The sequence below is a fragment of the Parasteatoda tepidariorum genome, chromosome X2 (genome assembly GCF_043381705.1).
Source record: "Parasteatoda tepidariorum isolate YZ-2023 chromosome X2, CAS_Ptep_4.0, whole genome shotgun sequence".
In the NCBI taxonomy this organism is placed as follows: Eukaryota; Metazoa; Arthropoda; class Arachnida; order Araneae; family Theridiidae; genus Parasteatoda; species Parasteatoda tepidariorum.
Window position 1 is genome coordinate 49,653,284 of NC_092215.1, and position 18,357 is coordinate 49,671,640.

The 18,357-nt window shown below is 30.2% G+C and overlaps 2 protein-coding genes across 2 annotated transcripts in view; one reads left to right on the top strand and one right to left on the bottom strand.

The window, feature by feature from the left end:
- Positions 1 to 2,376: 2,376 nt before the first annotated feature.
- LOC107437393 (translocator protein 2) lies at positions 2,377 to 8,481 on the bottom strand. Its single transcript, XM_016049380.3, has 3 exons — positions 8,165 to 8,481; positions 6,243 to 6,464; positions 2,377 to 2,750 (listed from the first exon to the last, which is right to left on the bottom strand). The coding sequence occupies exons 1-3, from the start codon at positions 8,264 to 8,266 to the stop codon at positions 2,580 to 2,582; spliced, it is 495 nt and encodes a 164-aa protein (XP_015904866.1). The 5' UTR covers positions 8,267 to 8,481; the 3' UTR covers positions 2,377 to 2,579.
- A 3,614-nt stretch (positions 8,482 to 12,095) lies between these two features.
- The window catches only part of LOC107437405 (peroxiredoxin), a 13,033-nt gene continuing 6,771 nt past the window's right edge, over positions 12,096 to 18,357 (top strand). The window contains exons 1-2 of the mRNA XM_016049406.2: positions 12,096 to 12,254; positions 15,807 to 15,870. Of these exons, the coding sequence (XP_015904892.1) occupies positions 12,222 to 12,254; positions 15,807 to 15,870 (97 nt within the window). The 5' untranslated portion in view covers positions 12,096 to 12,221. The remainder of the gene's footprint in view (positions 12,255 to 15,806; positions 15,871 to 18,357) is intronic.

Sequence of the window (18,357 nt, forward strand, 5' to 3'; positions counted from 1 at the left end):
GATAATACAATCGAGTTCATAATAAATACTACGAATAATTATTTTCATGAAAAAGATTTTTATTTTTAATTCTCATCGGAAAATTTAACAAATTTACGGTTGCATGGCTTTAAAAAAATGTGTCATTGATGTGCATTTTTAATTATTACGATTTTAAAACAATAATAGTAAACTTATAAAATTCAAAGGATTTTAGTTTCGAACTCCTTCTGTTAAATCATATTTTTAAATATAAAAAAATGCTAATATAAGCATCTATACTTCAGTTATAATAGAACCAGACGCTTCAAACTAATAACTATGGTTGGATAAGTAAATATCCTTCCTTCGGTTTTAATTAATCTAAGTTCTGAAAACCAAAACTAAACAAAACCGAAACTATAGTATATAATTGCTCGTAATCTGAATGATCTCTGCTTTTAAAGCTTCAATAAACAAACAAATAAATTATGAGTAATGAATAGACATCTTTAAGCAATATACAAAATAATATACTGGTTTACGGAAATGAAAAAGTTTTAGAATTTAAATTAAATTGCTTTTTAATGATCAACACTGATTACGCGCAATGCAAAGGTACGGCGGAGATGTCAGAAAATAATCACTACGACGACGCGAACGCCACTTTTTGTGCGTAAAACCGGTCTGTCAAAAGCGTGTTGCTTTTCTAACCCCCCCCCCCGGGAAAGTTAAATGTCCTTATCCCCTATATTAGTCCCTGGACTCTCTCCAAGTTGATGCTGAAAGCATGCGAAGTGCTGCCATAGGCAAAGAGTTCTGCTCTATGCCACCTGTACCCCATTTCAATCTCCAAGATAGTGAGACATATAAAAAATTAATAAAAAATTAAAAAAGGCACCAAATTTATTAAAAAAAATAAAGAAAGAAAATCAAAGGCTAACTTATTTCAGGGCGAAATTTTCAGCAATTTTCCGAAATCGAGTCATCGCCAGCAAACACAAACCATTTCCCGTGCCACAAGTAGTGCTGTTATTTGCGAACAGTAGCTTGACTTGGCTACTTTGAAATTCAATCGCTCATTATGACAAAATTATTATTTTGTCTTTCCTTGCAATTTCCTTGCCTTTCCTTCATAATTATTTTCCCTTTTTCACTGAGGGATTTATGCCAAACTAGTTTGATGAGAAGAAATGAAAAAAAAAAGAAAGAAAAAACGGGATTCATGCTTTTAGAAAAGTGTCATATATGCTAGTATTGGCGATCGAAATGGGCTGCAGGTGGTGTCGAGCAGAACTCTCTACCTATGGCAACACTTCACATGCTTTCCCCATTAGCGTGTGGAAAGTCATAGAGGAAGGAAGTACGTTAGTTTCTCTCTTGATTTTCATATAGATTCAAATCTTTTAAGTTGGAAAACTATATGGAACTGAAAACTGCATTAAACATAGTTCTAAAGAGAAGTATTACGGGAATTTTAAAAAATATTTTTATTGAATTAAAAGGAAAAATATTGAGAAAAGGGAAAATATCGTAGTACATTCCTATACAACTGAAAAGAGGAGGAGAGGGAAGGGAGAAGGGCTAAAGGCATGAAACCGGTCTCTCCCCAGATGGCGTATTCGAGTGTTGCGATCGCCAATATGCTAAATTAATTCTCGGACACCATAAATATATATATTTTTTTAATCTCCTCAACACAAAACAAAAAATGTAGATAGCGTATGATAAGCGAAAAATAAAAGTATAGCACCAATATCACCACTCATGCGAATATCTTTTGAGGAAGGTGGAATCAGCTGATAGCTGTTTGCTGCTTGTTTTAATGTGCATTTGCAAAACAATGTATAATTACAATTATTGCAGTAAACGTATTTGGTTAAGTGTATTTGAAAGTACATTTAAGAGTTATATATATTTTTTTCATTTATACTTTTAACCGAATTTTAATATGAAATTCTATTAAGTTTTGAAAATTTTCCATACCGTGAAACTTGAGTTTTGTAAACAATCTATACTACGCCTAGAAAAAACAAGTAACATTTTGACGCAATTATTTCAGAAATTTGTGAATCTATTTAAAGAATTTTTTTTATATCCGATGAAAAAGAAAATAAATTTTTAAAAATCCAAGATTTAGTTTTTTAGCTTCAAGAAACCTTTAATATCAGTATTTACTACAAAAAATGCATAATTAATTATTTTTCAAATTAAATTCAAGCTTCACAAAATTTAATTTTTCGTTAGCAATAAAAATAATGAGAATTCATGATGAACAGTGCAGAGACCTTTAAATTAAAGTTTTAGGAGCATATCTTTCAAATATTAAATTTTTTTCGATTAATAAATAAATATTAAACATTTAACAAGGAAACAATCCAGATTATATTCTGATGCTAAATTAGGAAATAATTAGACTTTTTTATGTATAAAATATTTTATTGTCACTTAAAAAATTGAACATCATTTCGGTAGTAAAATTAAATTATAGCTAAACAGCATGCCTATAGAAAAAATATCAATGTATTTGAGTAACCTAACAGGATTTTACATTTTCAAACCTTTGAAAATTAATGAGCCTGTATTAGAAAAAAAGCAAATGATATATATTATACATGTAATTAATCTTTCTTGTCTTTATTGTCTCTCCAGATGCAGTAGGTCAAAGATGAAGCTAAGGTCACCCAAGCCCAGTAAGGCAACATAAGGTAAGCTGCAGTCTTATTAACGGGATAAAATGTGTACACACATGCTCCAATGTTAACCCATAATGCAAGTATTTCTGCAAGGGCCTATATGAAAAAGAAAAAAATTAAATATTAGGAAAAAAGCAATTTTAAATAAAAGTGTATGTACAGGTTGGGTTGAAACAATTATATGATTTAAAACCTGAGCAATAAATTGTTAAATTGCATTAAAATATTGATGATGAGCACTATTGTAAAGTACACAATTTCTCTCCAGTTTCACAGATTATCAAATTGCATTATGCAGAGTGGAACACTATATTATAAAAACCTTGATTAATTGTTTTTGAAATCACGTCGTTTATTTTTTATTGTAAATTTCTTAAAATATCAGTACATAAGAACTTATGACGTTATAAAACTTTATATTTACTTCTACATTTTAAAATTTATGCTATCATGCTTAGTATAATATAAATTTGACGCCCACAATACAAAAAGCATAACATTGTTATTTAAGAATAGGGTTTAGGTTAACTTTTGGTATATGATTTTAAGACGTTCATTAGTAGCCGAGTGTAAGTGGTTATGCTATATCTATCATTGAAATATGGTAATCTATAAAGGATAAATTCAAAGTAAAATTTTCTTAGAAACCTTTTCAGTTTTTATGTTTTACCACAAGTGTATTTTAATACACAATATGTTATTGCTATACAAACTGTTGGAAAGATCACGCGATTGGCGATCAAAGTGGGCTGCAGGTGGCGTAGAGCAGAATTCTCTACCTATGGCAACACTTCGCATGCTTTCACCATTAGCGTGTGGAGAGTCATGGAGGAAGGAAGTACGTTAGTTTCTGTCTCGATTTTCATATAGATTAAAATCTTTTAATTTTTAAAACTATATGAAACTGAAAACTACATTAAACATAGTTCTAAACGAAAGTATCATGGAAATTTTAAAAAATATTTTTATTAAATAAAAAGGAAAAATATTAAGAAAAGGGAAAATATACGATTCCTATACAACTGAAAAGAGGAGGAAAGGGAAGGGAGAACGGCCAAGGGCATGAAACCAGTCTCTCCCCAGATGGCATATTCGAGCGTTGCGATTGCCTATATCACGTGATGCCACAACGAATGTGCTAATACTCTTTCTCCAATTCAGTGAAATTCCAAAATATATTCCAATTTTTTTTCCCTGGTCAATTCGCGATCGCAACACTCGAATACGCCATCTGGGGAGAGAACGGTTTCATGCTTTTAGCCCTTCTCCCTTCCCTCTCCTCCTCTTTTCAGTTGTATAAGAATGTACTACGATAATTTCCATTTTCTTAATATTTTTCCTTTTTATGTAATAAAAATATTTTTTTAAAATTTCTATGATACTTTTCTTTAGAACTAAGTTTAATGTAGTTTTCAGTTCCATATAGTTTTTTAAGTTAAAAGATTTTAATCTTTGTGAAAATCAAGAGAGAAACTAACGTACTTCCTTCCTCTATGACTTTCCACAGGCTAATGGGGAAAGCATGTGAAGTGTTGCCATAGGAAAAGAGTTCTGCTCTACGCCACCTGCAGCCCATTTCGATCGCCAATTTTTTAGAAGATTTGTAATAGCATTCAAGAGCATTGTAAAGTAAATACTATGTTTTATTTCAACTCTCAACATGCAAGATAGATAGGTGATCAGTTTACAATGGTTTTTCTCCGTTTGCACAATATGGACTTAACTCGATTCTTGATAATGTCGGTGTTAATTTAAAAAGATTGTCATATTAACGACATTGATACGACTTTTTGAGTTATCACTTCTTTATGATCTTTTACGTATGCGTGCAGACTATAACTGTACTGCATCAAACTCATGTTAAAATATTACAATATTGCATTTACAAAATAGTAAAGATGAACGGTACTAGAAACTATGTCTGCAATATTCACAGGAGCACTGGGATATCTCGAGAAACCGCTTATATCTGAATATAATAAACCCTCAGAAAGATTTGATTATAAATGACAACATCTAATTGTTTTTGTAAATATTTAATTCACATTTTAATATTAATTGCAAAAATAACACCGATTTATCACAAATATTTCTGTGAATAAATTTAGGTCAATTAGTTCACGATATTTCAGTTGTAATAATAATAAATAAATTTTGGTTGAAGTTGTAAAGTCAGTATCATTTTGAACAAAACAATTCTCTGATGAACCAGTTCTGTTCTGGAGTATTAAAAAATATGGAACAGAATTGTTTTGGCATATTCTATAGTAAAATAATGATGAATACAAGCTATATAATAACGAATTTATAATTGTTTGTTAGAGAAGATTGTTTTGTTGTTTTTCATTGACGTCTCACAATGGACAATTTTATTTTATTTTATATCCGTCGTTGAACAGTCGACCCAATTTTGGGTTTACGACTACTAATGTTCAACTCCGTAGCCTTGTAATTTTGAACCAATCCAGAAGGCAAGGAAACTCCTGGATCCGTACCACCAGAGGTATTGATTGGTTATGGGAACATGGAGGACTTTGCGACACGACGGGTTTAGCGTGTATCAGTCACCATTTACTACACGGGGAGTCTTCGTCTGGCCTGGGATCGAATCCACGGACTCTTGGACATGGGCCCAGTACCCTACCAACCAGGCTATCCCGGCTCTACAATGGGTTATTGTCGACGATCTGAGGAACATCCCCAAGGATGATCCGAAGACTTGCCATCACAATTTTTATCCTCAGCAGAGGAGATGGCACCTCTGCCCAACGACCTGCGCTGGCATAATATAGCCTAAAATATATATATAAAATATGATCAACCTCCGAAATCAAATCTTGGCTACGGCACCGAGTTATTTTACAATAAAAACATATAATTTCACGTTGTAAAATAATTGTTTTAATCCTTTGTCACGGAATTTTCATCAAACATATTTTTCATACTCTTTTTATTATTTTGTATTAATATAGGTCAAAATAATTGAAAAATATTATATTTAGCATTTTAATAGCTTATGTTTATGTTGTTGTTTTTGTTCATTTACGTCGCACTAGGGCTGCACAATAGGCTATGTTTATGGTTATGAAATACAGCATAAGATACCGGTGTCTCTTTCTGCGTTAAAGTTAAAATCTTCCAAACACAGCTCATTTCCAAACAATATTTTTTTAAAGAGTGCTCTTATTTGCAGTTATTTAGATCTAAGAAAAACAGCTATTCATTATTAAAATTTTTTTAATTTACAAAGTCAATTATTGATGAATTTTTGAATATGAATGAATTTTTTTTTCAAACTTATCTTTTTGGATTTTATATATTAGTACAAATATAATTCCGATAATCTAACAACTTATTTTTAGTAACTATAAGAGTTTTTTTATAATTAAAAAGTACCTCAATATATTCTTAATTGTTATTAGAGGGCCAGAAAAAAATATTTAGAAGGGACACAGATGTTCATCTGCATAAAGAGTTAACCTTTCTCTGCAATACTGCGTTCATTTTGAGAAGATGCAATAAACTTTTCTTACTATCCATATAACTATATGATAAAACTTAGAAATGAAAGAAATAGGAGTGACTTACCAATCCTCTCTTATGAAGCTTAAAAAATATGATTGACCATGACCAGTTTAAAGCGAGATTCAAATAATATAGTCTCAGAGGTAGTTGTGCAGCTCCGTTGGGGTCACACATTCCTCCATCTCTGTAAACTAAGTATGAAGCATAACCCATTCCAGTATACAATGTTGTCCACACTGGGCCAAAGACGTAGTTAGGGGGTCTCCAAGAGGGAAGCTTGAGTTTCTAAAATGTTATAAGAATTTCATTGCAATTACAAATTAAATGCAAGTAAATAGAATTTAGAGTACCTCGATATAAAATCTTTCATTGTTAGAGTTTTACACATTTTTCCAAAAAATGGTCCTCGGTTTAACCATAACATCGGTACCATAAGTCATAATATCGTACATATTTACTGCGACCTTTATAGTAACTTTATTTAAAGTTTTTTTACAAGCCAACCGTAAAGAGAACTTCCTGACTCTGAAGCAGCACGTGACAATACATTGAGAGGATTCTGAAACTATGACGCATGATCGGAGAACGTACGATATGATCGAACATCCAACTTTTAACGTAAAAAATCGAATCTCATCCCAAATCACGGTAAACGAAGATTTCATTGAGTAGTAGGCTTGAATAAAGAAATATGAATGTGTAAATAAGGGGATTTTTTTCTAGGTAAAACGGACATTTGTAAAAACAGTGAAAAATCCCTGTCCTCGCTCAAGATGAATTTTCGATAACTAAACTTGTAAGTTTTAATGTCTCAAAAATATTTATTTTCGTAAATTTTGCCTACTGAGACTAATTCTATAAAATGTATGTACAGTGAGTTAAAAAAAGAAGATTAATAATATAAAACTTTTATTTAATCGCGAATAACTTTTGATCTAATGATTGGATCATCACGTTTTAGGACTCAATCTGAATGGTTCGAAGGGGTGACCTCGAATATGTTAATTAATTTGTGCAGACGATATTTTAAGATACGAAAGCAAGCACAAAACGTACTTTCTCTGAATAAACATACTTTTTTTCCAACGGATTCGGATTTTTGATTCCTAAAATGGGGGGGGGGTAGTCGTAACCTGGGAAATATAGTTCCCTTAGTTTGATCAGAAGAGTAATCTAAAGTTTCGACCCCTTAATTTTAATTTTACTTTTTGCGGATTTTTCCATATCTCGAGAACTTTTTAAGCAAATTGAAAATTTTTTGCATCATCAATTTTTGCACATCATCACTGTCCAAACTTCGGGTTGCTCTCTTGAGATGTATGGGGATCATATTTCTCAGATTTCTGCTACCCCCTATATTTTGGGTATCAGAAACATGAATTCGTCAAGATAAAGGTATATTTGTCCAGAGAAAGTACGTTTTTGAGTCTGATTTCGTAACTTATATCGTCTGCACTAATTAAATAGCATATTCGAAGTCATCCTCTCGAAACTTAAAGATTGAGTTCCAGAACGTGAAGGTCCTATCATTATATCAAAAGTTATTCAGGGTGGTTTCTTTTTCTTTGCCCACTGTACATACATTACGCTTAACTTTTAGCGCATTTTGGGTTAAAATACTATTTCCTATAGTGAAGATTTTTAAATTGAAGGGGTCCATGAAAATAACATTTGTCTGCAAAAATGACATTTCTTTATAACATTACGAGGATAATATAATTGAAGTTCTCGTAAATTAGGTTCCTGATTTAATAGTATCATATTAGCCTCTTTAAAAGATGTATTTTTAAATAGTAACCGAATTTTAAAGTTGCCAATTAACTTCATATGTCTGTTTAAAACGTGTTTGACTGCCTTATAGATAAGTAATCTATGCACAAAATATTAAGAAATGTATATAGAGAAATTATATTAAAACTAACATTTTGATTTGCTGAGCAAAATCATTAATTTTGGAGAAAAAAAATGTATATTAATGGACTTACCTCATAATAACCTTTGATTTCTTTTCTTGTTAAAAATGCAGTTAATATGCCCCCAACATGAGGTAATGCTATTGCACTGGCAATAGGAATGTATGCGTTCATCTTAATTCAATATTAATCTTAAGTTAAAAAATAAAAATTGCGTTTGATATAGCAAAATCTGATATGTGCACTTAAATATTAAATGAAGGTGTTATTTCTTTAAAAAGTTTAAAGAACTTTGTGGGTAATGCAAATTTTAGAGGCATACGAGTCCGAAACAAAATCTAAACAAAACTTAACAATTGTATTGTTTTACTTCATGATTATCTTAATAGTGAGAGAAACGAAAGATAAGAATAGTGATAATAAAATACAATAGATAATATTGGATTTCTTTCTTTTCTTTTCCCCTTCTTTTTTAAAAAGAGAATGCAAGATATGGAAGCTGTACTAAGGGACTGTTCACACATTTCGATTCAGTTGAAAGGATGAATCCAAACTTTGTTATATGAAGGAGAAAAAAACGAATTCCACAGTTGTGGGAAATTTTAAGATAAAATATATTCTTCCACTTTTATTTAAGGGAAATATGGGAGGTTTGATCAACTCTTTCCAATATTTAAATATCTTTTTGTTCTCATCCAGAATTTTTTTTTTCCGTTGAAAGTTCTCTTCTGCGCGCCTGTGCCCTCGGCCATTGTAATAGTAAGGAAAAAAAGGATAAAATCTATACGTACGTAGATTAATGTTCACTAAAAGTAAGAATACTTAGTATTGCTACTTCCTATTTTAATGTATTTACTTGAAAATAAAACTTGCTAAAATAATATGGAAAAAATAATTTCTGTTTACTCATGATGGCGCATTTTTAAAATCACCCCTTGAAAAAGGACTGTGAGCTTTAATAAGTTATTCAAAGAAGATTTCAAATAAGTTATTGCTATAATTTCGTACTTCGATTATGACATACTAAAAGCCTGTATACTTATTGTTTACTTTTACTTGCCATTTTAATGCATTTACTTAAAAATAAAGTTAAAACATAGTTGCAGAAGTGCGTAGAATTATTTTATTATAAAAACAGAGTGTGGAATTGCACAGTTTTTACTTTGTCATTAAAAATTTTCAAGTAACATTTTATGGAAGTATTGGAATAAAAACACGGTGTTCTGTGAAAACTATCCCTAATTTGTATTTTAGGAACCCTTACCAAAATTGAAAATAGAAAAAGTATGCACATTTCTGTTCACAAATTAATATTTTAATAATTGCAGTTGAGAACGGCAGATGTAAAAAACATCAAAATAGGTTCAATTATTGGTTGAAAGTATTTAGAATAATTGCTTTTTAACTTTCATTAATATATGTTAATAACGATCGCATTGCTTTATTGGCGATCGAAATGGGCTGCAGGTGGCGTAGAGCAGAACTCTTTTCCTATGGCAACACTTCACATGCTTTCCCCATTAGCGTGTGGAAAGTCATAGAGGAAGGAAGTACGTTAGTTTCTCTCTTGATTTTCATATAGATTGAAATCCTTTAACTTGAAAAACTATATGGAACTGAAAACTACATTAAACATAGTTCTAAAGAAAAGTATTATGGAAATTTTAAAAAATATTCTTATTAAATAAAAAGGAAAAATATTAAGAAAAGGGAAAATATTGTAGTACATTCCTATACAACTGAAAAGAGGAGGAGAGGGAAGGGAGAAGGGCTAAAAGCATGAAACCGGTCTCTCCCCAGATGGCGTATTCGAGTGTTGCGATCGCGAATTTGAAATAGGCAATAATTTTTCCGATTTTTTTTAAAAAAAATAAATAAATCCCAATTTTTTTTTAGCAAACTTACGAAAATCGAAAATAGAAAAAGTTAGCAAAGTTGTGGTCACCAATTAATATATTTAATAATTACAGTAGAGGATGGCAGATGTAATAAACATCAAAACAGATTCAAATATAGGGTGAAAGCTGAGGGTGCTTAGAATAACCGCTTTTTAATTCCTCTCTCTTTCCTCCCGCAATCAAACCTATCCTCGTGATTCTTGCAATTCATCCAAATGCAAATTATATTTATAAATTTTCATTCCAAGTACAACTGATATGACACTCTTTTGCAACATTGTAAAACAAACAGTACAACTTTGTGAGAACTCTTTTGCTTCTAACTTCTGTTAGTTATTAAATTTGGTGAAAGATAAAAGACGTCAATAACGATCTCATTGCTTTATTTAACATTTACTACTATTTTTTCCATTTCTTTTTTAAAAAAGATTTGCCTGACACGCTTGAAACGCTTAAAACTGATTTCTGATGCGAAAAATGAGCATTATATTTTCTGAAAATACCCATCCAAAAAATATTACGCACAATTTTTAAAAAAAATTAATATTGTTTAAATAAATAAAGCATAGGAGGTGTAAAATCACCATCTACAAAATCACGTTTTGAAAAAGTTGGAAAATGCTATGCAGCTCCTTTGTTTAAGACTATTGCTTGGGCATTTTACCAATGAAATTTGTACACTTGGAGTTATTTCGAGGATTCACGATCGCAACTATCGAATACGCTATCTGGGCAGAAGAGCAGTTCCATTTCATGTTACTCCACCTTTTTCTCTCCTCATCATCTCAGTTCAATCGAAATGTTATACGACATTTTCCCCTTTCTCCACGGTGCTTGCTTTTAGAACATTGTTCAATATAGTTTTCAGTTCTGTATAGTTTCCAGTTCTATCTAATTTTCCAACTTAAAAGTTCTTAATCTATTTGAAAATCAAGACAGAAACTAACGTACTTCTTTTTCCCATGACTGTCCACACGCTAATGGCGAAAACATGCAAAGTATTGCCATAGGTAGAGAGTTCTGTTCTACGTACTCTTTAGCCCATTTCCTAGCCAATAATTTTTGATTTTTTTGAAAAACCTTTTGAGTCAGTGGAATCTTTTGAAGCTTGTTTCATGTTTAAAAGTTGGCATAAAATTTTCATATAATACCCATATATGCATACAAATATAGATCGAAGATTTTTAAAAAGATTTATTACTGTTTAAAACAAATAAAGTAACTATAGGTGGCCCTAAAATAACCAGTAAAAAGGATTTTGAAACAAATCAATATTGCAATGTTGCCCTTCTCTTGAGGGGGGGGGGATTCTAGCAATGATATCTTGTTGTGCTTAGCTGTACCAAGTTAGGTTTACTGGTTGCTTAAGGCTATCTGGAGGACACTTTAAAACGTCTTATAAGATTTTGAGCCTCGGAAATCAGTTCAAACTGTTTTTTTTTGTAACAAATATGGTTTATATATTTTCCTAAAATACAAGGATATATGTCAAGAAATATTTATAGAGATTCATTTGAAATATTTAGCACTGTTTAAGCAACGTAGTTTTTTGCTTATAAACTTTGCAAATAAATTAATTAAGCTAATGTAAATTATTTCAATCAGTATCAAATTTGATTAAAATTTTTCAGATTTAAATAATTTGATAATATTATATAAAAATAATAATTTATAATGCATTTCCGCAAGAATTTCGTTTTATTACACACAACAAAAATGGATTATTTATTTTATTTAAAAATAACAAAATGTTAATGCAATGTAAATGAAAACAAACTGAATATTATTATTACTTTGAATAAATATTAATTAATTATTAAATTCAATGCTTTTTTGAAATTAATAAAATTTTAAAGAAACTACATGGAACTGGAAACTACATTGAACATAGTTTCAAAAAAACGCGTCGTGGAAACTTTAAAAAATATTTGTGACATTTAAATATGAAAAGTAATAAGGAAAGGGGAAAATATCGTGGTACATTCCAGAGGCTGGGAAAAGGAGGAGAGGAAAGTGTCATACCATGGAACCGGTCTTCTCCTTAGATGGCGTATTCGAACGTTTCAATCGTAAATGATCATTCGCGTGATCATTTGCGATCTAGTTCAGCCCTTGTTGTTTACAATCAATCTATCATTTATATCGGGTTTTTATCACGTCTGGTTCGTCCGAAACAGAGTACAATTTTCTTTTTTCACACAGTATATTAATATTTATAAAGTTTTACCAACATGTTTCGCTTTGCAAGAAGCATTCTTAGCAAGGTTTTTATTCTCTATTATTTTTCTATTTCTTTTTATTAGTTATTTTATCATTATTATTCTCAGACTAAAATACAGATATCCCGACTGCATTACCAAAACAAGAGTAGCCGCGCGAATTTCTTTATCGGGATCTTTGTTATAAGTATAGTAATGTTTTCTGTTCAAATTTACTTTAAAAAAAAATCTTTTCATAGGGTCGTATTTAGGACGTTTGGTTATATCTCAATCCTTTTCAATTTAAATGAGTTATTTACAAAATTTTTATTGATTCTTTATGATTGGTATTTTAAACATTTTGTACATAGAAAACAGTATCAATTCATTTCTGATATGAATTGAAATCATGAGAAATAACAATTGAGGATTAAAGTTATAAAAATATACAATATCTGTAAAAGAAAGGTTTGTAATTATGGATATAAAAGGAATTGCTGACAAATAAGTTTAAATGGTTTTAATTTTAATAGAGGAGTGACGATATTCCATTCTTTTCTTATTGTTATAAACAAGCAATTTTGAGTTGAATTGAAATGTTTTGAATACAAAATCTTCATTTTAATTCAAAATATTTTCCAACGCTGCCCCGAAAGTATTTATTGTAACTTTTTCATCAATATAAAATTTCATAGAAAATTGAGAATTTACTTTGTGCATTTTAAGCAAAGCGATCAAATCAGATTCATAAGGAAAGTTTTTGTGCATTTTAAGTAAAGCGATCAAATCAGATTCCGTACGAAAGTTTCTTGAAGTCATGATTGTGTTTTATTTTCTATGGTTATAACTTTTTTATTGTCATTTTCTTGGTAGAATTATTTAAAATATTGATAAAAGAGTTATCTTTAACTAAAGAATAATGATGTCACATGAAAACTAAGAGCTAGATCGTTCGTTAAGTGGACCGTCAAACAATTGTTTGTTTTCTAAAATCTGAAGGAATTTTGAACGAATTCCATATTGTGGTACTGACCCAATGCCTTTTACTTAACTGCATATATAATCGGTTATGACAAACAATTTGTCAGAAGTTATGCATGGACCATTAAATGAATTTGGAATATATAAGGATAATCAAATGATAACAAAGTAAAAAAAAATAATAGCAGGGCCAGTTCTAAGGTTTTTAAACTATTAGCCAGTAAATTATCCGAATGTCAAAAGTATTAGTCAATTTTCAAGATTTTTGGTCTGAGGCAAAATTTTAAATTTTTTTAAATTTAATTTTTTTTCTGTGAAAAACTTCAAATTAAAATACAAATTTACTATAAATTGAATTATTTTATAAAATTCAAATCAAGAGTCAATTTGCAAATGGGGAGGAGTAATTGTGCAATGAATGGGAAGGAATAGGAATAGCTGAATTTACGATTTTATTGCATTTGGCGAGGTGGCAAATGCTTAGCACGGGCACTGAATCCATTCTTAACCCTTTCGCGACGCAAAGCGCGAAAGCGCGCTTACCGCTGAGGCCGGCAGTCTCTCTAGCGTGTGTCTCCCCAGGGCCGGAGGGTTTTTTGATGTTAAGCCTAATTCCATGAAATTACCGAAATATCAGCACGTTGTTTAATATTGTTCTGTAGAGTATTTAAGTGACATATGCTTTATATATATTTCTATGGATACTTTATTTACTTTACTTAAGTTATTTCTTGTTTAAATGTATATTTTACACATTTTATTTTCATTATGTACTTGTTATTTTAAAACATTTAACATTACAAATCTGAACTTGCAGCTCAGTTAAAATTTTTCGACGCTTCGACATTCTAACGGTAAAAAGAAAAAAAATTCAAGCCTACAAGATCTATTTATCCACTAAAAACTAATCCGAAAATCGAAAGTAGCGAGGGAAAAAAAAACTCCCTTACTTACTGTAAATAAATATCACGTGCTAATTTAAAGAGCCCTCATAAAACATTCCCCCCCTCCACTCCTTCCCCTAAAAACCACGTGAATGTACTTTCATCTTGAGTAGAAGGTCAAATCTACATGTATCTGAAACCATATGGACATACAATGCCATCTTTTGGAAGAAATTTCATTTTTTAAAACGTTCCGAAACGCTGGCACAAATAAGTGACGGTCGGGGGTGAACGAGAAAACTCTCTGACACGCGGGTGTGTCAGCCGGGAAGTGAGCACGTTTCTTGCTGGCACATATATGTGACAGTCGGCTCGAAAGGGTTAAATAAAAAAAGTCTACTTGTTGGGCAAGAAGTTTTCATTCCTACTTGATTTTCAAAAACAATACAATTATAGTTTTAAATCAAAAGAAAATCAGATAAAGATGCCCATCAAAACCGCATTATTATTGTATTTTGAATTTAAAAAAAATAATGATATAAATTACTCAGGGGTTAAGATGAGCTTTACTTTATAAATTGACCTTAATTTTTATGATAATTATTTTGTTTTTCATCTGCTACTACCTAGGTGCCATTTTGGCACAAGTCCCAATATGGAAATTCTCCCAAGAAAGGCTATATTCCTAAATAGGAGCAGCTGCAAAAAGATTACTTTTTGCTTAAATTATTTATGTTTAGCCAGATATTTTCAAAAATGTTAAGGAACCTAGTTTGAACCTTTGAAAAAGGCACTTATAATGCACATTTGAATGTCTTTTGTGATTTCTCAGTACTAAATTTAAATGTAAAGTATGTAATTTAAATTTAACAAAGTATAGATTTAAATTTAATACAGATGTAAAGTATGTAATTTAAATTTAATAAAGACTTGCATCATTGCATTATACTGAATTGTAATGTTGGTCAATTTAATTATTTAGTGTCATGTTAGCAGACTTCAAATGCATATAACTTAGTTGGAAAAAAAAAAAGTTGTTCTAATAATCTTTGTTTAAATGATTCTTGGGTTCATTTTAATTCACTTTATTTTTTTAAACTTTTAAAACTGGCTGTAGTGTTTTAACATATTGTGTTCTATTTGTAAAACTGAAGGACATTTTTTTTTAAACTTCCGAATGCTGCGAAAAATTGGAGTAAATGACTACCAGAGTTATTTTTTTTTAAAAAAAAATATTAGAACTGTTTAATTTTTTTTTTAAAACTCAGTTTAAGGCCTAAAAAACCTGTGCCCATTCCTTTTTGGGGCCTCTTTAAATGTTAAAAATAGTCAATTGGAATCATGAATTAACAAATTTTTAAAATAAATATAAAATTATTGAAATAAATATAAGTTAAAATTTACTAATATATTATAATTAACTTATGTTATAAATGGTTTGAATTTATAACTAGTGAGGTCTCAGACATTCCTGTTCCTACAGGCTCCAGATTTCTAAATCAAGCCCTGACTGAGTTATATGCTTTTAAAGTTTATAAACATAGAATTCATAAATGGTGAAATTGCAGTAATGAATTATACTTCATTATACTATTATTTAAAAAATTTTCTTTCTGAACTTAGTTATCATTTATGAGAGATGTTCTATTGAATCCTTTTTATTTAAAGAATGAGAAATTTGATTTATTCAGTTTTAAATATATCAGAAAAGCCACCAAACAGGTTTTGTGTATTTTAAACTTTTATTTTCCAGGGACGAAACTTGGTTCCTCTGGAATCTAACTTTCAACATACTGTTTCCCGCAATTTTCTTATAAGTAAGTTAGAAAAAAGCATTTGATTTAAACTTACTCTTGTGAAATGTTTTAATTTTTTTGTGATATTTGAATATTTTATAAATCAAATTTATTAATCTAATTCTAATCTAAAATTATTATTATATTATTATTAATCTAGTATGAGGTATTAATATAAAATGAGGTAATTGCTATAACTGAAGAAAAATAAAGTATTGTCAAGCTTTATTCTGGAAAAGTAAAGTATTTCTGTATTTGAATAAAAGGCAAGGTTTTGTCTTGCTATTGTTTATGCTTGAAATTTATTTGCTGAGAAGTTATCACTTATAAATGGAAGTAATAGTAGATTATTTATCAATGACAAAACTGTGCAATTTTCCATTAATTGCTGAAATTCTTATTGAAACAATGAGAAACAATGCATATTTTACTCAATGTGGTATGATTTTTCGAAGAATATGTTTAAAATATTGGATTCTTGCACAATGTTACAAGTGCAACTCGATTGGTGACATTTTGTAAGATGGACAAGAGACCAAGTTAGTCTTTTTGGTTTTTTATTATATAATATTTTGCACCAAAAAAAAAAAAGGAAAAATCAAAAACTTTTATCATTGGTGCAAAGAAAAGAAAAAAAAATTGATTGAAACTTTAAGATTTTACTGAGAATCTCAAATTCACTTTATCTTCTTGAAATAAACTGAAATTTTTTTTTCACTTTGAGACGTGTCATTGATTAAAGACTGTGTTTCACCTTTTCTCCTAATGTGTGTGAAAAAGAAACAAGCACAGACTTTATTTTTATGTAAACAGGAATTTTCAAATATGAAGATTTCTTTTAAAATCAATAATTAGTGGTTTGGTTTAATGTTCTTATAATTACTTTCTTGGAGAACTATTTTTTTCTGAAAATTTATTGATTTAGGCTGAGGACTGAGGACAAGCACTAGAAAGGTTCTTGAGGGTTTCTTTCTTTTTTCAGGTTTTTTTTTGTACTTAATCATACATGTTGTGAATAATACATGTTTTATTGTAATATTAGTAATTTTACAATTTTCACAAAGTTGTCAAAGCACTATTGATACTGTATTGAAGGCAATGGGACGCTTGTCTTTTATAACCAAGCTAAAAAATTGAGAAAAGCAAGGATCATTTGTTTGTGAAGTCACAAAAATGATTGTTTCAAAACAAAATGCAGTGGTAAATTTTTGTAATCAGAGATATAATTATATATTTCATAGATGGTATGTGCATATTTATTAAAAAAATAAAAATTAAAAATGAAAATGAAAAATTAATTATAAACAAATGTTTTTTTTTCCAACTGATTAAATTTTTGTTTTAATTGCATTTTTTAAAATTTGTTAATAAATTACTAGTGAAAGGTGTACAAAATTTCTTTTTATTCTATTAATAAATTGCATTAAGAAAAAATGTGATTTTTTTTTTAATTAGATGACAAAAAAATTTCACCTCATGTTATGAATGTTGAGTTCAAGACAGTTGCGAGAAGAGCTCATAAACATGTTGTATTGTTTAGTACTTTGTTAAATTAGCGTGTTAGTTAATTTAACTAAATAAAAACTGAGAAATATTAAGAGAAATGTAAAATAAAGAAAATTTTAAAAATGATCTTTTCATAGGGTCTTCTATTATTTGATTATTTGTTGGTTTTTCTAATAATAATGAAAAATATAAATTCATTAAAAAAGAATTTGAATTTTTCTGAAATAATTTTTTGTGTAGATAAAGGTTTTTTAATCTAATTTATATGTTTGTTGCTTTCGACTATGATCTGAATCATTACTGTAGAGCAGTGATGGGGAAACTACGGCCCGCGGAAAGGCTTGATCCGGCCCGTTTAAGAGTGCCGTCGGGAGAATGTTTGACCGCGTTCTTACTTCGTAATGTGACGACCCGCATAAAAACTACCTGCGGCGATATTCAAAACACAATAGTATTCTGGACAAATCCATCCGACCTAAACAGATGACTCATCTTCGCTCGAAACTTCCAGACACTCTCGCATTTTCGATTCATTGTTCTGTTTTCTCGAAAGATCCGGAAATATCCAATTCCCGAACAATCCTTGCAGGTAGGTATAAATACAAGCGAGGCCGCCCGATGATCAGTTAGTGAGCGACTTAGTCAGTCATCTGCAACTATCCGCTGTGACTCGAGTAATTGTTTGTGTAATCCCCGAAGCTCCCACTGCCTCAATAGTCCGTGGGCCGAAGACTCAAAAGCAGTTCTTAACTGATTTTCGTTCCTACACTCGAGTGGCAATTTTAATCTTCCAAAATAGAACTCAATCTTGCCTGGGAAATATAAATTCACGAAGTTCTCCAAAATATAATAGGCCATTAATTGACAGTTATCAAAATATTGAAGAACTATTTTAATTTCATGAATACAGAATTTTGCCCATGAATATCCAAAGAGGAGGGTACTGTGACGTCACATGAAAATGAATTGACCAATCACAACCAAAAAGCTTCGCGATTTGCG

Bases quoted from the DNA above. Each gene is read 5' to 3' on its own strand.
- LOC107437393 (XM_016049380.3), bottom strand. From the start codon at position 8,266: ATGAACGCATACATTCCTATTGCCAGTGCAATAGCATTACCTCATGTT. The intron at 6,465-8,164 runs GTAAGTCCATTA...ATAACATTTTAG, and splicing joins AAATCAAAGGTTATTATGAG to AAACTCAAGCTTCCCTCTTG. The intron at 2,751-6,242 runs GTAAGTCACTCC...TTTTTCATATAG, and splicing joins AGCTTCATAAGAGAGGATTG to GCCCTTGCAGAAATACTTGC.